This window comes from Cibotium barometz, chromosome 13 (genome assembly GCF_041138505.1).
Source record: "Cibotium barometz isolate CiBa-2024 chromosome 13, ASM4113850v1, whole genome shotgun sequence".
NCBI classification, from domain to species: domain Eukaryota; kingdom Viridiplantae; phylum Streptophyta; class Polypodiopsida; order Cyatheales; family Cibotiaceae; genus Cibotium; species Cibotium barometz.
The window spans coordinates 412,501-436,067 of NC_141058.1; the positions used below are offsets into that span (position 1 = coordinate 412,501).

Sequence of the window (23,567 nt, forward strand, 5' to 3'; positions counted from 1 at the left end):
CAAAAAAAAAACTCTGCAAAGAAGTAGGTGATTTATGTATGGAGCCGTGGGCAAACATACCAGAAGGTTCCAGATGTAGCCAGCTTCAACAACAAAAAAACGAGCTTCTCAAAAAGCTTTCTTCGATATGAGGTCTATTAGAATAAAATCAGTCTCTGTCTTGAGCGACCACCCTTCACATGTCAGCACTGCAACATCTTGTGCAAAACAGCTGATTAGATTAACTTAACGACTGATCAGGAGGAACTAATCTCTCAACTGCAAGTTGCAAATGGGTCTCTCTTAAACTAGTCAAACTTGAGCACTCTTGGATTTCACAGTTATCGCCCGTTTCACTCCAGCATCTGTTGATTACCAAGTGATTGGATTAAAGGAGCTGATTTGCAACTGATCTGTCTAAACACTTGACAATTTGTTAATCCCTCGAAACACTATTTCGCCCACATCAATTATATACCTAAGCATAACTCCATTTTCCATTTTAATAAATCCTGCATCCTCGTCTTCTCTAAACAAATTTCCCAATCATGTTGTGCGCCTTTTTTCTAGGATGGGCGAGGAGAGTCCCTTTTTTCTAAGATGGAGCGAGAAGAGACACTTGCTCCATGGGAATGGGCAGGGGAGATTTCACCTTTAAAAGGATTTTTCCCCAAAAACCAAAAAAAAATATATATATATATATATATATATCACCTAAGGTTACAAAAATAGAACTCCACAAATGCAGCGCTACATAATACATTAATAAAGAAAGAATAAATAATGCAACTTGGTGAATCTCCAAAGATCATAATATCCCAAACAATATCACATAGTTTAAAAAATTTTACAAAATACAAAATAATACACCCTGTTGGATCGACCACGAGTATCTCGACCCGAAGTCGACCAAGCCCCAAAATAAAAAATAAAAAATAAAGAATCAAATCAATATATATATATATATATATGGCACGCAAAGCCAACTCATCTCTCTCTCTCTATTATCTTAAGGAAGAGTGTCACAAAGCTGTCACGTGACAAGAATTTAGAGGTTCGAGAAGGGGAGGAGGAGGTTTAGGTAGAATTTGAATTTGGAGTCTCAAAAGACGTGCGAAGCACTGGTTGCCCACTAGTACTCCTGGAATATCAACTACACATATAAATGCCACAAGAGCTTTTAGCCTTGTAGCCACGTGTACAAGAATGAGCAGTTGTAATAAAAAAAGTAAATGAAAGCAACCTCCATCAAAATGTATTAGCCCATTTATTTTTCTCTCTGCACCAAGGTTTACGTGTTTTGAAACAATACATATACTGCTGTATGTTGGTCAAAAAGGCACTCTCTGCATTTCAAGTTGAAAACGGAAGCTTTGCCTGGCAGTATGTATGCATTCTATATTATTGTTGGGACCGATGCTGCAGCAGCCTCAGCAACTAATGCAGCTGGAACCCTGCCCTGCAAGCATTGGCCTATATCCAAAGGCTGAAGCCATGTTCCATTGAACAGCAGGTTCACACCAGGAAGTGAAAATTCACTATTGTCCATGTCATCAAAGGGATCTTGTTTAGCTCCCAAGCTTGTCGATGGCGAGTGTGAATCATCAACCAGTCTCGTGTTTGCTTCATATACTGGAGTTAAAGGAAATGACCTGTAGACCCACCGCATTGAACGGCCCATAAGAACATGAACACATGGAAAAGAATGCAAATTTCAAAAAAGAGAAAATGGTTGGCAAAGACACCTCAGAATATCTCCATCAAAGCTCATGATTTCAGACCGCCGTCTCCGCCTGTCGAAAGGTTTCTTACCTGTCTCACTCACATGTGGTGGAGTGTCATAGGTAGATGATGCCTCTGAAGAAGCCTCGACAAAGGGGTTCCATCTCCCACTGGTAAAACTTGTCAGCTGTGGTGCACCTTTGGGATGATCCCGATAATAGACAGAGCGAGAAACTGGGCCATTTGCTTGATAATCAAACACAAAATCTTGAAGCTTTTGCCTGAGCTTCTGCATTGAGTCTTTCTGCCTCTGGAGAGAAGCAGGCTGAAGAAGCTCTGACTGGACCACTCTGTCACAAACAAGTTTACACAGCTCTACATTGAAGAGAGGAATGCCAAAATCAACACTCTCAGGAACCCAACACCAATCTCGGGCTCCATCAGGAGATCTAATTCTTATCATGCGAATATAACCCATAGTCCAGAGATGAAGCTCTTCGGCAACACTCATCAAGGCTCCATACAGCTCTGATACTGCAGTACCATCGAGTTTCATTTCCGTCTCCAGAAACCCACTGGCTACAAATACCTTATCTAAAGGTAAGGGAATGTCCTTTGCAAAAGGTTGCCCATTATCTGTTTGCACCAGATCGTCTTTACCAAACGGCTGAACTAGTACTGCAGAGTACCTTAACAGTGAGTTTAAACAGTGCAGAAGAATGCCACCATCAACCAGAGAGCCCTCGTATTTACCTCCAATTCCACCCACCCCACTCCCATCCCATGACCATACCAACGCCTTTTCACAACTGTACAAAGGAGGAGGAAGGCGTCTTAAACGCTGACCCCTGACGAGAGCGACAGATATGGGTCCACGGCCAGCAACAGAATACAGCAGTAGCTTCATCCAAGGAGTACCAGCTGCACGTACAGGCGGAGTGAATTGAACTGGTCCTGTACCATCTACTGAGACAACTCCAGGAGGTAGTAGCAATGGAACCATTGAAACAATGACACTATAGTCTCTTCGAAGCAACCGTTGCAGGCTTGCAGGATTTAGCCCTGCTAAACTCTCACACCGGAGGACATCCACACGGTATCCTCGACCCCTTCTCAAGCGAGCCCTGCCACGATTTGACTTTTCAGTAGCATTTTCTGAGAGGATGTTGCTTTCAAGGTCAGAAATCTTCACATTGGATTTGCGAGACCCTGACTGATTAAAACCAATGGCCCTGGGATTGAAGTTATCATCCATAGCATCACCTTGCATGCCATCAGAGCTGTGGAGGTACAAGGGAGATGCTTCTTGCTCAGACAGTCTAGATTGCAGTTGAGTATCATCAGCAGAGCTCCAATAATCAATTCCCTCCGTGCCCTTCTCAGATGTAATAAACTGCAACATATTCTGGCTGCCCTCTCCAGGTTCTAGTGTTTCTTCTGCTCCTGGATCTTTGGCACCCCCTGATCGCAGGCACTCCAAGGCATGACGAAGGCTGAATGCGTGATTCGCAAATTCTTGCAGCTCACCTTCAAACCTGGTCCCCTCTACTTTCTGCAGGTCTTCACATAAATCTCCAACATTAGTGTCATTCAACTTCCCTGCTTCATACAAGGTAACGGCATGCCCTTTCATGCCTGTAAAAACAAAGGCAATAGATACTCAATCAGTGCACCAAGTTGAATCAAAGATGAGAGGTATATAGAACATATTGAAGTTCTAGAGAGGAGTGCGGTCAGACAAACCTGGTGATAAAGAACCCATCATGAGATATGAAGTAAGATTAGCATCAACCATGAATGCCAGCCTCACCGAGCTAGAAAGAGCCTTCGAAGAATCTGCATCTGACTGGATATCCAAGGCATTATCTAGAAGTGGACTGGGATTGCTCAGGTTAGAAGCATCATCTAACCAACTACCTTCACTAACAGGCGATCCTGGTATACTAAAGTCTTGAAGTAAAGCCACAGGGTCCATAACTTTCTTAGCCCATCCAAGTCGGCAGGCCAAAGACACGGCACCTTCAAGCTGAGACAATTCTGCCTGCAATGTGGCTGCTAGCTCCGCAATTGTTGCATGCTCACTTGATGCCACAAAAACAGCATACAAGAGCCTGCATTTCACATGGACAAAAGGCAATTTTCAATATTGATTTGAATAGCAAATAAGATGCTTTCAAGCGATCAGTCAACAGCAAGAGGGAGTGGATTTGTTCACTAAAGAAAGAAAATTTATACAATCTGAAAGACACTCACTCTTCTGTTGGATCCTCATAAGTCTGCTCCCTGTTGGAAATAAAACCTTGCAGATTAGACACTACACAATTCCAACTTAGCTTTGTTAGCAGACTCTCTCTCTCTCTCTCTCTCTCTCTCTCTCTCCTACAGATCACACATGGAGAGATCAACCGGCTCACACGGTTGGATCTCTTCGGACAGCATATTCGGGACACTTGGGTGACACCTGCAGTTGAGCTTGGCTCGAAGATGGCCTTCTACTGACCATCTCCTCTGACTCACCGAAGATGGCTTCAACAGGCGAGCCACCTACATGGATGTCCACAAGTCACATGCCAGGGGGATTTCCATACGCCAGATCAGAGTCTTATCCCATCGCCTACACAGACTTAGAGAGCCATAGGAGTGAAGAGATAGCACAGGATTTGCAGATTATGCTCCACGGAGGTGGAGACAGAGGAGCACTATATCTGCCGATGCCCAATAAACTATGAGATTCGGGGGAGATTCCCCTGCCGCTTCCGAGAGGACTTTGGTCCACTCTCCAGGATTATGGACTTCCCAGACCAGACATGCCTTCATACGTTTCTACTTGAGATGGGCAGACACCAGAGGATCCTCTCCAGAGACCCCAGGCCTAAGGCACCACCCTTTCTCGCCAACAAGCGACTATCACCAGCTTCTTCGGAGATGGCGGGGAAAGGAGCACCACTGATGCACCCGCTGAGACAAACCAGAGGAGTCACACGGGAGCGAGCGAGTGCACCAAGCACCCCCCACCCCCACGGCAGACATCTGGTCTACAGATCTAGATCCAGGACATCCTACAGCTGCAACAGAATACTTCCGCTCAGACATCCGACTCAGTGGACCTAGGTGGCCTCTTGGCAGCTGCCCTTGATTGCCTCATGGTAGATGTTCCACATGGAGCACTACAGGGAGAGGTGCACCCTAAGGAGTTCTGTACATTACCTCATCTATCACTTAGCTCTATCATTGTACCCAGCTGTTACCCTTTTACATTTAGTTCAATTCATTTTTGTAATATCTAGGATAAGATATATTATAAAAACATTGTAACACTTCAGTCTCATAGGCCAATTTGGCCTTTTGTAGACGTTTAATATAACTTTCTTTCTTTCTTTCTTTTATTTTCCATTCAATGATGAGATATGCCATGGACATATTGCATCACTTTGGTCTCATAGGCCCATTGGGTCTCTAGTAGACGTTTAATATACCTTTCTTTCTTTCTTTCTATGTGACGTAGCTGAGGGAGACCTCTCAACCATTCTCATCAGCCCCACGCTTGATATTTTGGAGAGTAGTATACCATCTATTGGGGGTTGATGCTCGTCTCATGTTTCATGTCCCTGTATTCCATGGACAGTTTTAATCACTCCAATGAGATAGATTTGAATTGTTCTATTTTATTTTCCATTCCATGATAAGATATCCCATGGACATTATTGTGTCACTTTGGTCTCACAGACCCATTGTGGGTTTTTACAGTACAGTATGGAGTAATACAAAGAAGATCATGGATTCCCATGTTAAGGTCGGAATGACAGCCATGAGGAGGTATGCAAGTTGCAGGACTTGGAAATCACAAATATGCAAAAGAAGCTTGGAGAAATACAAGGAGCAGACAAAAGCTTATGTGCATGCGGCACGCCTCCATGGAAGAGGAAATGGATATGCACAAATGAAAGCCTAGTTGATGAGCCAGCTAAATGAGATGCAGGGAGAATTTGTTGGAATGATCATCTCTAGCCCCATTTGATCCCTTTTATGCCCCCTTTTATTCAGCATATTTATCGGATATTTTTGGGTATTTTTCCCACCTTTTATTAGGCGTTTTCACTAGTCGCGGACTTCTCCTTGGACTGAGATTAATGCCTAGCTTGATAAGGATGGTCGGGCACATGCGTTCATCATCTTCAACATTAAACCATCTGTTGCTTGTCAATTTGATGACAATGATGATGAGACTGCAAAAGAACTGTGGGATGCCATTCAAAGGAGGTATCACAGAGAGAACTCTACTAAGAAGATTGCCTTGGAGAATCAGCTTGCCAACAAGCAGATCTCTGATACTGCCAACATCATGGATTCCATCATGAAGTTTGTTACCATCCAAAAGTAGTTGGTCTCTTTGGGAGCAAGGCTAGTGATGAAGACTTTGTTCATCCGCTCTTCGCCAAATTGCCCAAAATTTTCTCATCTTTCAGTCCCTCTACTCCCGATCTCCATACTATTGTTGGCATGCTTCAGGATAGAGTTAGGAGGAAGAAAACAAGCCACGGTGCTTCCAAGACTCTTCTTCTTCAAGTCAAGGCCAAGGTAAATAGCAGTCTAAGGGTTTCACTACCAACAAAGTTGACTCTAAACCTTAAGGATCTTACTTGCCATTATTGTGGTCACAAAGGTCACATTTGGCCTAACTCTCACAAGAAGAAGAGAGAAGGTGGTTTTGCAAAGAAGCTCACCAATCAAACCTCTTATCAACCAATCCTAGAGTTCCTCTTCCACCAAGGAGACTGTCTTCATTGGCATTGAGGAGCCTCCCACGGACTCACATGTTCCTACCACCTCACGTCTTACAGATTGGGTGGTTGATAGTGGGTACACTACTCACATGACTCGTAACAAGTCCATTTTGCATGACATTCAGCCTACCTCTTCGAAGGTGTCCATTGGCAAAGCTTCCAACCTAGAGGCCTCTTGTGTGGGTAACGTGCAACTTAGCTCTTCTCCTCACCAGCTGTCACATGCGCGGAAGCTCTGTGTCTTCTTTCAGCTCTAAACACCTTTCATAGGAACATCTTGATGCAAAACGCAAAGAAGAGATGGAGAGGAGAGAGAGAGAGAGAGAGAGAAAATGATATATTAACGTCTTCAAAAGGCCAAAATGACCTATGAGACGGTTACAACAATTGGTGGATCTGATACAATGTCTGTGTAAGGAAAGCTAAAAACAACTAAACAACTAACTGAAACTGAAACAACTATGAGGAAAAGTACGGTACCAGGAGCTCCTAATGGATAACATGTGGGAGGAAAACTCCAGCAACAAAGGTAAGCATCATACACATCACTATCCAAAGATGTCTCTCATCGGTCGATGGCGGATATCCTCAATGTCCTCCATGGTGAGAGAGAGAGAGAGAGCTGTATTTTTAGTATATTCATTTAGTACAAAAAGGGTACAAGTCTTGGCAGCCATTGGCATGCCCTGAAAAGGTGGATAACATGTCCTACCTAAGCTATTGCGACCCAACACCATGAACGTGTCGAATAATCAAAAAGATTCTGGCTGAGCCTTTATATAGGCCCATGAGGACTCCTTCAACGCCTTGAGTACCCCTGTCGATTTGTCCTGATCCATGGGGGTCCTTTTGTGGTGTCCTCCATTGCCCTGCTCATGGCTCTTTGAATGAGTCACGGTCTCATTTGCGACAACTTCTTCAAAGCCATCATGCCTTGGTAGCTGAAGAGGATACATCGTTGTGGCATGCTCGCTATGGGCACTTGAGCTATGCTTCTCTTCAGCAACACACGGTCAAGGGTATTCTGCAGCTGAAACCCTCCCACTCCACATGTGTGGCTTGTTTGCATGGCAAGCAACATAGAGAGCCTTTCCCTCACGAGGCTACTCATCAGCCTCCCCACATCCTGGAGCTTATGTAACATGCGGAAGCTCAGTGGATAGAATCGGTAACTTCAATGTTCAAAATTTAGCAATCTTTTGCAACGAAGATAGGGCAAAACATAGAGAGAGAGATGCAGAAATAGAAAGAAAGAAAGAAAGTTATATTAACGTCCACGGGAGGCCGAATCCGACCTATGGGACAGATCAGGTACATCCGTTTACATTCCACTCTGGGTATCGATGCCAAAGAGGCATAAAACTGGAAAAAAAATAACTCAAAATGAACTCTTAAGACTCTTAAGAGTTTAAATTACAATGGGTTCTATTGCATCTAGTTCGAAATTGAGGTTCAAAATAAAAATAGCTATATTTCATCCATGGATGGATTTGCTCTTGAGGGGGGTGGGGTACGGAATTCTTTAATGATTGCTTGTCCTCCTCTGTATATTGCCCATTTGCCATTCTTTCTTGCTTCTTTAACTTTATTCAGCTCTGCCGATTTGTTCTTGAGTTGTAGCGGGGTGAGTTCATCAGCTATCCATACCTTTGTCCCTTGGAGAGACCTTGTTTGCTTCATCACTGCTATTTTCTCATTGTTGTCCATATAGGAGACTTTTGCCTGTGTACCCTTTACTATAATAGAGATAGGGTCTCCTAAGTCCACGAAGGGGACTACTTTGCTCAGTTGTGCTGTAAGTACATCTGTATCTAATATGTAGTCTTCTCGAAGCTCTTGAGCTATGTCTACCCTATCCCAACCTTGAGGAAGACCACCGACTCTGATTACCTTTTTGTTACTTTCCATTCGTTCCTTTTCTTTGATCGCTGATATAACTTCTTTAACAAAATCTTGTGAGTTAACTGAATTTACCTTTGAAACATGGTTTGTCATTTCTGTTTGTAGTGTTGTGGGTATGGGTCCTTCTCGTGCTTCCTCTTGCTTCGTCTTCATGGCTTGCACTTGCACTTTCAGTTCGTTGATTTGTTCATCTTTCTTAATAGTCTCGTGTTTCAGTGCTGCTAATTCTCCCTGGAGTTTCTTCAGTTCTTGCATGAGGTAGGCTTCCCATGGTGTCGGCTTGCTCACGGGTGGAGGAATGGGCGGTAATCGTGAAGCGGTGACTGAGGCAAAAGACTTCTTACTTTCCATGTGTTGCTGCTGATAAAGGAGAGGGCTGTTGGTGGAAGGAGTCCCCCCTCAAGGGTACCCTCTCCCCTTTGGGGGAGACTCAAAAAATGCGACCTACAAGATGCTCAGTCTACAGGTGCAGGAGAGAGTTATGTTGATGCCTTGGGGGCCTGAGCAAGGGTGGGTGGGGAAAGGGAGCTAAATGCAGAGCGTGGGTGAAGCGAAGAGAGAGAAGGCCGGTGGAAAGAGATAAGCGAAGAGAAAGGGGGGGCGAAATGCAGGAAGGGAGCGAGATAAGCGAAGAGAAAGAAAGAAAGATATATTAAGCGTCTACTAAAGACCCAATGGGCCTATGAGACCAGAGTGATACAATAATGTCCATGGCATATCTCATCATGGAATGGAAAATAAAACAGAAAGAAAAACATAGCTATCTCACTGGGGTGATACAAAACTGTCCATGGAAACTCATCATGGAGTACTAAGAACATAGAAACATGAGAGCAACATCAGCTCCGAGTAGATGGTATACCACTCTCCAAAATATCAAGCATGGGGCTGAAGAGTATGGCCGAGAGGTCTCCCTCAGCTATGTCACGTGGAAAGGTAGCTCGATGGTGGTGGAGCATGTCTTGGATCTGGAGCTGATGAGGTAGATCTGGAGCTGATGAGGTGATCGTGGCCGACGGGGGGTCGAGGGCATCAGGCATGCTGGAGTGCAGAGACTTGGTCCAAGGTAACTCCTCTCAGGTGAGGTAGGTCTAGAGCAGCTCATGGAGGGTCCACAAGATCCACACTGTCGGTGTATTCCACCTCCTGGGTCCAGAAGAAACTGGTGATGGTTAGCTAGCGAGGGAGGGGGCGGGGTGGCTGGGGCCGAGGCTCTCTCAAGAGGGTGTCCCTATGTATGCGGAGCTCAAGCAGGAAGAGGCCCAGGCAACGCTGGTCCTAGAAGTCAATGATCCTGGAGAGTCGACCGAATCCCTCACGAAATAGACAGTGAAACCTCCCGCGGATCTCATAGTATATGTAATGCTCCTCCGTCTCAACCTCTGTGTGGCATAGTCGGCAGCTCCTCTCCTCTCTGGGTCTCCGTATGAGCTTCTCAGCTCTGAAGATGCGCTCAACTCTACCTGTCTCCACTCTGAGGCGGTGCGATGAAACCCGTATCTGGCCAATCGCAATCCGCATGGCATGGGACATGTGAACACTCAAGTAGCCCAGCTGTCGGATGAATCCATCCTTAGTGAGTGTGACAAAGTGAACTCTGTAGAAGTGAATCTTCGTGGGGGAGCTCCGGAGGTGTGATCCATGTGCAATGTGTGTAGAGGTTGAGAAGATCTAACCGGATAACCCGGTTGGTATCCTTGTGAGACAACCGGAGAAAAGGGGAGTCCAAACTTGTACTTAAGGGGGGGTAGGTGGTCCATGCAGAGCCCATATACTGAGAACCAAGTGGAAACTAGTGCATACCATACTCCAGAGTGCCCCTCAAGTGCTACCTGTCTGGAGGACTCCACGGCAAGCCTCAGGTACCTATGGGGATCCATGTGACTGATGCGATGGATGTATGTGACTGTCTGGAAGGGTGCCTCCACTACCATCGGGGCTGCAACAAACTCTGCCTGGATAATCTGGTGTGGGACTGATGGTTTGCTACGGATGATATGGGAGAACATCATGACGTGGGGCCTCTCAACTCGCCAACCCTCATCGGATAAATCTGGCCCCCAAAAAGCTGCTCCATACATCAAGGCTGGTGTGACGAGGGTGTCAAAAAGCCAGCCCTTTATCCTGGGCTCCTGGAAATGTGCCTACTGCCGCTCAAGTAAGCTCAAGGCTGCATATCCCCGCGTCACTCTGGCATGTGCTGTGGGAAGCATGGTAAAGCGAGAGAGGGAGAGAAAGAAAGAAAGTTGTATTAACATCTTCAAAAGGCCAAAATGACCTATGAGACCAAAATGTTACATCATGACCATGGAATACATCATCATGGTACTAAAAGTAACACTAAAAGTAACACCATGGAATACATCTCTATGCTGATCCTCTACCAGCCACTTCCTCACTTCCTCTGCAATGCTACCGGCCCCACCAGCCAAGCAGCAACACCTCTGTCTTTCTCTCTACTTCACTCGGCACCCGCTCACGCTGTCCACTGTCGGCTTCAGCTTCCGGTCTTCAGCACCTGCCTTTGCTTCCACATCCAGCTTCACCTAGCGGCCCACACCAGCCACCCTTTGCCAGCCTGTCACTTCTGTCCGCTTGTCCACAACCCTCTACAACTGCACCGCAAGTAGCTCTTCTTCTCTCACACGTTGGTCAGCCACACGACCACCACCTCAAAAACCGCCAGCAGCTGCTCTCCGCACTCTGGTATCCGGCACCTTCCAGCGCTAGTCAGCTGCGCTCGCTTCAGAGGGCTCCCCTTTCTGTCACGATTGTGACTTAGTTCATTATACACAGTCTCCTCATGGTTACAGATACTGAAGTGACATGATTACAGAGGACCCCTACACTCGGATGGTCACGACTATTCGCTCTAGAGACATGCCTCTTCATCAAGAGCCACACTCCTTCGACGACTGGTCACACCCCTTCGCTCTAAGGTTGCAACTCTTCACCCAATGGTTGCAGCTATTCGTCCAAAGGATGTGTCTCTTCACCTAGAGTCATGACTATTGGTCATGGGATGTGTCATTTCATTCGTGTCTCTTGGACTCCTATATAAGGAGCCTGTTGTATCACAGTTTCAATCAATCAATCAAACATCTGTGTTCAAGTCTCTCGAGTCTACTTTCAGTTTCAGTCTTAAATACACAGATAAGTGGATGAAATACTAAGTAATAACAGTAATCCTCACAGTGGTATCAGAGCAAAATTTTTTCCCGGGCCTACGGTTGTGAGCCTCTCACCCTCTCCGCTCTACTCCCCTACCCGGCGTTGTATGGAAGCAGAAGAAAGATGGAACCTACACTTACGAGTATGAGGTAACCCTAAAACTTCTTTACTAATTACCCATACATAAGACAAATACACAGATGTGTGTGTGTGGCATACCCGGTATGTGTGTGGAGGTGACTTGCCGGTAACCCTTTGTGTGCCTTTTCATCGAGTCGTGCCCTTTCATGCGCACTTCCTCCATCAGCGCTGGTGCCTCTTCACCGCATGGTGCCTCTTCACCGCAGCCATCGCACCTCTTCCCAAGAGATGGCACCTCTTCGCTATTCCCCATGGCTGCGCACCTCTTGGCCGATTGTGCAATAAGCGCTCGTCATGCAAATCAGCCAGCGCAGGTCCTTTTACGCGCAGCCCTTCGTGGGTTTAATAAACGGCAACCTTCCCAGCCGGCCAGCCCATTAATTCACTTGGGCGGCCCTTTTTATTAACCCACGTGCCCTTTCGATAAGTCAAAAAAAAAAAAGGCGAATATGGGGCCAGCGCAACGAATTAGTCCGCCGGCCAGCCCATTCGCTCCTCTCGCACGCTGTTCCAGGGAAGGTTCGCTCCTCTCCCACGCTGTCACGCCAGGGAATTCTCTCCACTCTGGCACACATTCATCTTCTCAACCAGGCGTCCAATGGAACCCAACAGCAATCAGCCAGAGCCTTACATCTCGTACATAGACGAGGTCTCGGAAGCCATATTGCCCGAAAATCCTCGCCCAGCCCCGGAAATAATTATTATACCCGATACACCCACACCGGAGCCCGCCCCATTACCCGAACCTGTTGCAGAACCTGTTCCGGCTCCAGTTCATGTACCAGGTCCCCTGGACTATTTATTATACGTCAGTCACCGCCACGCCACTCAGTTACAGGCGTGGGTGATCTGGCATATTTACTTGACGTGTCCAGCACACCATCTTGCTCATTACGAGTTTATTTTGGGACGGTACCCACATCTTGCATATTCCCTGGACGAGTGCCGTGTGGATGCAGTAAACCGGATCATCTCGCTTCAGCCCATGGTTCGAGTATACAGCGAGCTCATTGTGCCAGATTACACTCCATTAACCCCTGCACAGACACCTCCTCTCGACGAGGTGGAAGACTACGAGCCTTCGGAGTTAGGCTCCAATTTCTTAGCAGAATTGGGAGACGATTCACTGTCACTCTCTCCTCCAGCAGTACCACATATTTCACCAGCTTCTCCGCGCTACTCACTCTAGCAGATCCAACATGCCATCTATCTCAGAGGAGGAGGGCCAGCAACAAGACGAGCAAATGCAGGCCATTACATCATTACGCGAGCAGATGGAGACACTTCAGCAGACTTTTTCGACAAGTCTCTCTTACCATCAGCAGACGACTCGACCAGTTGGAGCGGCCCCATCCAGCGCGCACACCAGCCAGTGATCCACAACCATCTTCTTCAGAGACTTCGGTAGCAGAAAATGAAGATGAACCAGATCCAGCTGCCGAGGTAAACAATGTAGAACTCCAACTTCTTTATAAAATATTTACTGCTGCACAAAAAAAGAAACTCGATGTCAAACTACCTGCCCCTTATAATGGTCGCCCGCGACAAGCGCGTGCTTGACCAATGGATATTCAAAATGGAGGTATATTTGACCAATACCGATTTGGTCGAAAGCAAGAAGGTGGCTTTAGCTAGTTCACTACTCAAGGATACAGCACTTCTATGGTGGCAACGACGTGTTGCAGATGGTAAGCACACTCCTACTTGGGATAAATTCCGGCGCGCCCTCCGCAAGGCCTTTGAACCTGCCAGTGCGGACTACCATACCCGGTCTGCTCTCCGCTGCTTGAGGCAAACAGGATCCTCAGCCACATATATCACAGAGTTCCAACGTTTAACTCTGGAAATTGAGAGCCTCAGCCCCGCTGACAAGCTACACAACTTCATCGATGGGCTTGAACCCAACTTACAGGAAGATGTGCAGAAGTTTAACCCTCTCACCATAGATGCTGCCATTGCCTACGTAGAGCGCCTTGGAGATCTACGACGACAACCCAGGACATCCTTCTTTGGCAATCGGTCCTCAAACAGTGCTCGTTTCTCCCAGCACAATCGCAGAGGAAATTTATCTCAACCCGAGTCTCAATATTCCCAATCCTCTGGTCAGCAATCTACTCAGCAACAGCCCTTTCGGCCTAGATTTTCAGGTCAGGCAGCAGCCTCACAAACAAGATCCTCTTCCAACAACAACAATCGGAATCGAGGACGCAACTGGCAAGGTCGCCGACCCAACAATCGCCGCAATTTTCGCCGCGATACCTCAGCAGGTCAGCAAGCCTCTACATCGGCACCTTCAACCTCTCAAGACAACCCTCCGGGTCTTTGCACAATTTGCAATGGACCACACAGGTGGTATGTGTGCCCAAAGCGTAATTCTCGCCAAAATTCCAACATGGAATGTTTCCCAGAAGGTGAAAATGGACATCATCATCCTTCTGCGCCAGAAAAAGGCAAGCAGGTGGTTCATGCAGTGCGAGTTTCTAAAGTTGTCAGTGCTTTAATGTTAAATGCCCACAACCATACTTCAGTGCCTGTTAACCTTTCCAATCAAGTTTTGAGCTTATTGGGATTTATTGGCCAGCATCCTATCAGTGTTCTTGTTGATAGTGGATGCTCAACTAATTTTGTGGGAACTACTCTCGTCAGCAAGTTGCGATTACCTACTCAGCAGAGTGCGGAAGTTTTCCAAGTGGAACTTGCAGATGGTTCTTTCCTGCATTGCAGCAAACGGATTCAGCAGTTGCATTTTCAGATTCAGGACTATCAAGATCAGCTGAATTTCTCTATTATGCCTTTGTCACACTATGACATGATTCTTGGACAGTCTTGGTTATATGAGTATGATCCTTTGATCAGCTTTCGAGATCATTCCATTCGACTTTATCATAATCATCGAGAAATGGAATTACGAGGTCTGTTTAATTCTAAGCCGATTACTGTGGTTTCTGCTATGCAAGTCAAATGCTTAGTGCGTAAACGCGACAGCACTTCAACCTTAGTTATGTTGCGAGAAGCAGAAGACAATACAGTTGACCAATCGGAATCCTCGCCATCAGATATTTCTTATTTACAGCAGCCCTTCTTTCAACCTTATATGGATTTATTTCCTGACGAGCTGCCAACGACATTGCCTCCTCGACGTTCTGTAGATCATACGATTGATCTAATCCCTGGACAACCACCGCCAGTTCGAGCTCCTTATCGAGTTTCTTATTCAGAGTCTCAAGAAATTCAGAGACAATTGGCAGAGTTGTTGGATAAAGGTCATATACGTCCAAGCAAAAGTCCTTTTGGTGCTCCAGTTTTATTGGTCAAGAAGAAGGATGGATCTATGCGACTTTGCATTGATTATCGTGCCCTTAATAAGCAGACAATCAAGAATAAGTTTCCCTTGCCTCGCATCGATGAGCTCTTTGATCAGTTGCTTGGTGCGAAGGTATTTTCGAAGATTGATCTGAAGTCAGGCTATCATCAAATCAGGATTCGAATTGGAGATGAGTATAAGACAGCTTTCAGAACAAAGTATGGACATTATGAATTTTTGGTCATTCCTTTTGGGTTAACCAATGCCCCAGCTACTTTCATGACTTTGATGAATGACATCTTTGGTCCTTACTTGGATAAGTTTGTCATCGTTTATCTGGATGACATTTTGGTCTTCAGTAAGACTTTAGCAGATCACAAGCAGCATTTGCAGATTGTCTTCGAGGTACTCCGTACGAATGTCTTGTACATCAACAAGAAGAAGAGTCAGTTTTTCAAAGATCATGTGGAATATCTTGGACACATCACCTCTGGACATGGTATTGCAGTTGATCCTAAGAAGATAAAGGTCATTGTTGATTGGCCTTTGCCACTTACAATTTCAGATGTGCGATCTTTCTTGGGATTAGCAAATTTTTACCACACCAAGGTTCACAAGTTCTCAGATATTGCTGCTCCTTTGACGGCCCTTACAAAGTTAGATAAATTGCACTGGTCACTTGAAGCTGAAAAGTCCTTTAATGATCTTAAGCATGCGTTGACAACTACGCCTGTTTTGGCTATTGCGGATCCAACTCAGCCGTTTGACATCATGACAGATGCTTCGGATAGAGCATCTGGAGGCGTTCTTATGCAGAATGATCGTGTTATTGCTTTTGATAGTCATAAATTTTCGGCTATTCAAATGCGATATCCCGTTTATGACAAGGAATTTTTGGCAATTGTTCATGCTTATAGAACGTGGAAGCATTATCTTCTTGGTGCAGATTCAATGGTTAAGACAGATCATCAGTCTTTGACTTACATCTTTACTCAGCCAGTGATGAATCCTCGTCAAGGACGATGGGTTGAATTTTTGGCAAATTTTCACATGGCGATACTCTATGTTCCTGGATTACAGAATGTGGTGGCAGATGCTTTGAGCCGCATGCCTCGAGCTACGAACTTTGCTATCTCAAATGTGCAGATGGAGATTCCTGCATGTTTTAAGCATGAGTATTTGACAGATAGAGACTTTGGAGATGTCTTTCGAGCTCTCAAATCTCTTCATCCTACTGTTGCAGAAATGAATATGTTTGCCGCATATACAATTGCAGATGATTTACTTTATTACTTAGATCGCATTTGTGTTCCTCACAATGCATCTTTGCGGAAACTCCTTATTCAAGAGCATCATGAAGTACCCTTTGCAGCTCATCCTGGAATTAACAAGACATATCGTCTGTTATCAGCAACATACTTTTGGCCTCAGATGCAACAGGATGTTATTAAGTTTGTTAAAGCTTGTCACTCTTGTCAAATTATGAAAGCTTCACGACAACTTCCTCAAGGATTGCTTCAGCCTTTGCCAGTTCCTCAGGAAAGATGGGAAAGCATAAGCATGGATTTCATCACTACTTTGCCGCGTTCGCAAAAAGGCAATGCTCAAATTTTAGTAGTGGTTGATCGGTTTTCCAAAATGGCACATTTTATTCCTTGCAAGAAGACAGTTTCTGCTCCAGATCTTGTAGCGTTGTTCGTATAGCATATTTTCAGAATTCATGGATTGCCAAGATCTATTGTTTCTGACAGAGATCCGAAGTTTACTGGACATTTTTGAACTTCCTTATTCAAATCTCTTGGTACGAATCTCTTGTTCAGTTCTGCTTATCATCCTCAGACAGACGGACAGACAGAAAGAGTAAATCAAATTTTGGAAGAAATGCTTAGACATTATATTCAGACAAGATTAGCTTCTTGGGAAGAATATTTGCCTCTTGTGGAGTTTGCTTATAATAATTCTCCGCATTCAGTCACTGGAATGACTCCTTTTCAAGCAGCATATGGTCACACTCCGCTTGTGCCTACAAACTTTGTTCTTCAACACAAGGTGGCATTAGCAGATCAGTTGATTCAAGAAATGCAAGATATTCTTGTGCAAGTTCGAGACAGACTGGTTCATGTTCAGCAGAAGTATCAAAAGTATGCGAATAAGCACAGAAGGCATACTGAGTTTCAAGAAGATGACTTGGTTTTGCTTTATGTTGCACCGCATCGATATAAGACCACGTGGTCTCCTCTGTTGGCCACTTCAATATTATTATTTTTTATTTTGCCTAAAACCTAATGGATGGCCACCCCAAATGCCTTTCATTTCACACCAAATTAAAGGCAACATTGGCCCTTTCAACCTTTAATTGCCCAAGCCTCCACACACCTTCAAATGCAACCTTCCAATGCCCACTTATTTCTTGGACGCGCACACAAACAAGCGGCCGAACGACTAATATCACCCCCAGCAAACCACGTTCCGGACAGGCCTGTAACAAGCCCAAAACAAAACCATCCACCCTGTACATCTGCCAAGGCGTTCCAAAGCAAAACTCTTCACACATGCCATGCATCCATATGTACACAAGCCCAAAACACCTCTCAGAAAAACGCCTGACATACTTTGCCAACCCCCCCATCTGCTAGAGCATTCATGCTCAGCAGCAAAAGATAAAATCCAGTAGCTATTCACCAGGATCAAAAGGAAACATCTGCAACACAACTGACCATCCCATTCCCCAACATCTGTGAAACACCATGGCTGTATCACTGCATACCAAATATCAACCATATGTATCAGATAATCATCCACGTCCACTTCACCCACAACAAACCTCCTCGTCTTCAAAACCTGTGGCATTGCAACATCTAGCATCCCATTCATCAACACCAATGAAGGCCAGGTTCCAGCATCTTGACCTTTATCCACACAAAAATCCAAATCCTTTCCAAGAGCAGTGTCCACAAGCACTTCCAACTCTTGTAAAACAGGCATCTCTTCACAACCATACAGCTCAACTGGTTCAGAACCCTTGTCATCCATAGACTTTGCCTTTAGCATTTCAGCAATACGCAAAGAAGCCTTAGTTACACTCTCAACCATATCTGCATCCATCTCTATCTCTCGCTCCTGTTTATCAAGGCTAGCAACTTCCCATATATCATCCTTAAGCACAATACTCACATCACCACGCTCTTCATCAGCCCAATCTACATGCATACCTTCTTGAGTGTTGCCAACCCCCCTAGTATCATCGTCCAAAGATTCCCCAGCACATAATGCATCAAATGGAAAAACATCCATACCATTCATTGCAGGTACCAGACCACCATCAAGCTGTTCAAGAAAATCCATAACAATAGGATCTTCCTCCATGCTCTCCACATCTACATTACAAACCATCTTCAGTTCATCACAAGTCTCTACCCCATCCTCCTCCCTTGTAGAACCTGACAAAGAATCATCCTCAAAGCATCCTGTATCCAGCTCCTTTTCCTTCTTATCATCAGCCAATCCCAAGGCATCATCCTCTTTGCTTCCATGTGCATGCATGTCATCCAGATCCAAATGCAAATGATCTTCAATAGAGCCTTTCAAATCACTGTCTTGTACAGCCATGACGTCCCCATTCAAAGAAGAATCCACTGGCAACTCCTTATCTACAAGAGTCTCAAACCTTGACCTAGATTCCTCATCCTGCTTTTCATTCCCCTGCTTTTCATCCACCTTCACATGCTTTAAAGACTTTGGAAAAAAATCAGAAGGCACATAAAACATCTCCCTTTGCACTTGTATAGGCCTTTGAGGTTCCTGTCTAATCAAACTTTGCATAGGACTCTTATCCACCTCAACCAAATTCACATGCATATCCCTTGCAGACATAACACCTTCATACGGATAAATACCCATCTCCATCTGCTTCAAAATCTTGACTTCCTTTTCCCTAGCAATCCTAACTGCATCATCAAATGACTTGGGATTCTTTAACTCAACCCTGACCTTCAAATGAGGTAACAGACCATCAATAAACAAGCTCTTCTTCAAAAACATAGGAGGAACTTCCTGCTTCAATGTCATACACCACTTACCCCACAAACATGTAAATACCTTCACAAAATCATCCAGTGATTGCCCATGGACCTGCTTCAAGATGCTCAACTCCTGCCAAAGCACACTAGAATCCTCCGCTTGCTGAAAACGCTCCAAAAGGCCTTCTTTCAACCTGTCTAAGGTCAAAACACCATGTAGCTCACATGCCGCATCCTGTGCTTCAAAATCTTTAAGCCAGCTTCGGGCATCTCCCTTCAAGAAAATCTTTATCAGCTTCAAAAAATGCTCTTCATCTGTAACATGAGTGCTAATGCATGCCAACTCCATTTGCTCCAAGAAGTCACACACATTTTCACCCTTCCTGCCATGAAATTCTGGATAAGACCACATCATGAAAACCTGTAACAATCCCTGAGCTCTCCTCAGTGGCACACACGCCCTTCTAGGCAAAGAACAACACCAGAGCTCTCCTCAGTGGGGGCACCAGAAGAATGTGAGGTGAAAAAAAGAAAAAAGAACCACGCCTCTATAGCCCTTCACCTCCCAAACTTGAAAAATACTAACACAACGGAGGCACCACCAGCCACCGGCTGGAACACAACGGAGGCACCACCAGCCACCGGCTGGAACACTTTTCACTGTTCTCCACCCACCCACGCCAGACAGACAGCACAAAACAAGGGCACCATAGACCAAGCAAACACCCAGCAATATATTTCCAGTCACAACACTTCATACAAGCTTCTCCCGACACAAAAGCCTTACTCACACAACCACAAACACTCAGGCCTGGATTTACTGCCAAGGGAATTCCACCACGGCCACACCACCTCAGGAATTACTACCTTGCGTCTGACGACCAAGCCTTTGCTACCACAAACACATCAACACTCTGACCTGTCCACTGCCGAGGATACACCACATCCTCAATCACCGCAAACCTCTCGCTTGCGTGCTGTGCCAATCACACTAGAAAGAACCCGGCCACTCTCTCTTCAGAAGGCGCCCCACCAGCTAACCCTCAACTCTCTCTACAACCCATCACTTCTGTGTGTGTCGCCAGCAGCAGCTACCCAAACACCTCTCTCTCTCACTCTCTGTGCTGATCCTCTGCCAGCCACTTTCTCACTTCCTCTGCAATGCTACCGGCACCCGCTCACGCTGTCCACTGCCGGCTTCAGCTTCCGGTCTTCAGCACCTGCCTTTGCTTCCACATCCGGCTTCACCTAGCGGCCCACACCAGCCACCCTTTGCCGGCCTGTCACTTCTGTCCGCTTGTCCACAACCCTCTGCAACTGCACCCCAAGCAGCTCTTCTTCTCTCACACGTTGGTCAGCCACACAACCACCACCTCAAGAACCGCCAGCAGCTGCTCTCCGCACTCTGGTATCCGGCACCTTCTAGCGCTAGTCAGCTGCGCTCGCTTCAGAGGGCTCCCGTTTCTACAAGCCGGCCACACTCCAGTCATTGCAAACCCGTCACCTTCAGTTACCCAAACACCAGCGGCGGCCTCCAGCACAACCCAACTCACCCGTGCCTTCGCTTCGCTAGTGCTTCATGCTGGTCAGAGAGGCCATGTGTCTGCGCTCCACGCTCCAAAGGCGGCTGCAACCCACGAAACCAACACCAGTCACCAACTCTCAGTACCCAAGGTAGCCACCCTTCGCCACCTCTCCTCGCTAGCGTCTGTCTCTGTAGACTGACCAGGGCGACTCTCGAGACAACACGACCAAGGCGGCCCTTCTCTGCATATGCCTGCGGCAGTGCGGCTGCGCCCGAGAGCCCAAAAACAAACAAGGCGGCCCCATGGGATTTTCTCTCCTCGCCAGCTTCCAGAACGTCACGCTGTCAGCAGCTTTTCCACGCCTTCGCCAACCTTCTACCATGTGCTGGCAGCAGCGCTGGCATCAAGGCAAAGTTCCACGTGGTCTCCTCTGTTGGCCACTTCAATATTATTATTTTTTATTTTGCCTAAAACCTAATGGATGGCCACCCCAAATGCCTTTCATTTCACACCAAATTAAAGGCAACATTGGCCCTTTCAACCTTTAATTGCCCAAGCCTCCACACACCTTCAAATGCAACCTTCCAATGCCCACTTATTTCTTGGACGCGCACACAAACAAGCGGCCGAACGACTAATATCACCCCCAGCAAACCACGTTCCGGACAGGCCTGTAACAAGCCCAAAACAAAACCATCCACCCTGTACATCTGCCAAGGCGTTCCAAAGCAAAACTCTTCACACATGCCATGCATCCATATGTACACAAGCCCAAAACACCTCTCAGAAAAACGCCTGACATACTTTGCCAACCCCCCCATCTGCTAGAGCATTCATGCTCAGCAGCAAAAGATAAAATCCAGTAGCTATTCACCAGGATCAAAAGGAAACATCTGCAATTGACCATCCCATTCCCCAGCATCTGTGAAACACCATGGCTGTATCACTGCATACCAAATATCAACCATATGTATCAGATAATCATCCACATCCACTTCACCCACAACAAACCTCCTCGTCTTCAAAACCTGTGGCATTGCAACATCTAGCATCCCATTCATCAACACCAATGAAGGCCAGGTTCCAGCATCTTGACCTTTATCCACACAAAAATCCAAATCCTTTCCAAGAGCAGTGTCTACAAGCACTTCCAACTCTTGTAAAATAGGCATCTCTTCACAACCATACAGCTCAACTGGTTCAGAACCCTTGTCATCCATAGACTTTGCCTTTAGCATTTCAGCAATACGCAAAGAAGCCTTAGTTACACTCTCAACCATATCTGCATCCATCTCTATCTCTCGCTCCTGTTTATCAAGGCTAGCAACTTCCCATATATCATCCTTAAGCACAATACTCACATCACCACGCTCTTCATCAGCCCAATCTACATGCATACCTTCTTGAGTGTTGCCAACCCCCCTAGTATCATCGTCCAAAGATTCCCCAGCACATAATGCATCAAATGGAAAAACATCCATACCATTCACTGCAGGTACCAGACCACCATCAAGCTGTTCAAGAAAATCCATAACAATAGGATCTTCCTCCATGCTCTCCACATCTACATTACAAACCATCTTCAGTTCATCACAAGTCTCTACCCCATCCTCCTCCCTTGTAGAACCTGACAAAGAATCATCCTCAAAGCATCCTGTATCCAGCTCCTTTTCCTTCTTATCATCAGCCAATCCCAAGGCATCATCCTCTTTGCTTCCATGTGCATGCATGTCATCCAGATCCAAATGCAAATGATCTTCAATAGAGCCTTTCAAATCACTGTCTTGTACAGCCATGACGTCCCCATTCAAAGAAGAATCCACTGGCAACTCCTTATCTACAAGAGTCTCAAACCTTGACCTAGATTCCTCATCCTGCTTTTCATTCCCCTGCTTTTCATCCACCTTCACATGCTTTAAAGACTTTGGAAAAAAATCAGAAGGCACATAAAACATCTCCCTTTGCACTTGTATAGGCCTTTGAGGTTCCTGTCTAATCAAACTTTGCATAGGACTCTTATCCACCTCAACCAAATTCACATGCATATCCCTTGCAGACATAACACCTTCATACGGATAAATACCCATCTCCATCTGCTTCAAAATCTTGACTTCCTTTTCCCTAGCAATCCTAACTGCATCATCAAATGACTTGGGATTCTTTAACTCAACCCTGACCTTCAAATGAGGTAACAGACCATCAATAAACAAGCTCTTCTTCAAAAACATAGGAGGAACTTCCTGCTTCAATGTCATACACCACTTACCCCACAAACATGTAAATACCTTCACAAAATCATCCAGTGATTGCCCATGGACCTGCTTCAAGATGCTCAACTCCTGCCAAAGCACACTAGAATCCTCCGCTTGCTGAAAACGCTCCAAAAGGCCTTCTTTCAACCTGTCTAAGGTCAAAACACCATGTAGCTCACATGCCGCATCCTGTGCTTCAAAATCTTTAAGCCAGCTTCGGGCATCTCCCTTCAAGAAAATCTTTATCAGCTTCAAAAAATGCTCTTCATCTGTAACATGAGTGCTAATGCATGCCAACTCCATTTGCTCCAAGAAGTCACACACATTTTCACCCTTCCTGCCATGAAATTCTGGATAAGACCACATCATGAAAACCTGTAACAATCCCTGAGCTCTCCTCAGTGGCACACACGCCCTTCTAGGCAAAGAACAACACCAGAGCTCTCCTCAGTGGGGGCACCAGAAGAATGTGAGGTGAAAAAAAGAAAAAAGAACCACGCCTCTATAGCCCTTCACCTCCCAAACTTGGAAAATACTAACACAACGGAGGCACCACCAGCCACCGGCTGGAACACTTTTCACTGTTCTCCACCCACCCACGCCAGACAGACAGCACAAAACAAGGGCACCATAGACCAAGCAAACACCCAGCAATATATTTCCAGTCACAACACTTCATACAAGCTTCTCCCGACACAAAAGCCTTACTCACACAACCACAAACACTCAGGCCTGGATTTACTGCCAAGGGAATTCCACCACGGCCA

The 23,567-nt window shown here is 45.8% G+C and overlaps 2 protein-coding genes across 5 annotated transcripts in view; one reads left to right on the plus strand and one right to left on the minus strand.

Moving 5' to 3' along the window:
• Positions 1-1,061: 1,061 nt before the first annotated feature.
• Positions 1,062-23,567, minus strand: part of LOC147632248 (FAM91 carboxy-terminus protein) — a 123,978-nt gene continuing 101,472 nt past the window's right edge. For all 4 annotated transcript variants that reach the window (XM_086807055.1, XM_086807056.1, XM_086807057.1 and 1 more), the window contains 4 exons: positions 3,955-4,015; positions 3,445-3,812; positions 1,725-3,336; positions 1,062-1,631 (listed from right to left, as the gene is read on the minus strand). In XM_086807055.1, coding sequence (XP_086663181.1) covers positions 1,376-1,631; positions 1,725-3,336; positions 3,445-3,812; positions 3,955-4,015 — 2,297 coding nt within the window. In that variant the 3' untranslated portion in view covers positions 1,062-1,375. The remainder of the gene's footprint in view (positions 1,632-1,724; positions 3,337-3,444; positions 3,813-3,954; positions 4,016-23,567) is intronic.
• Positions 11,152-13,334, plus strand: LOC147632249 (uncharacterized). The gene has a single exon (XM_086806832.1). The coding sequence runs from the start codon at positions 12,298-12,300 to the stop codon at positions 12,886-12,888; it is 591 nt and encodes a 196-aa protein (XP_086662958.1). The 5' UTR covers positions 11,152-12,297; the 3' UTR covers positions 12,889-13,334.

Bases quoted from the DNA above. Each gene is read 5' to 3' on its own strand.
- LOC147632249 (XM_086806832.1), top strand. From the start codon at position 12,298: ATGGAACCCAACAGCAATCAGCCAGAGCCTTACATCTCGTACATAGAC.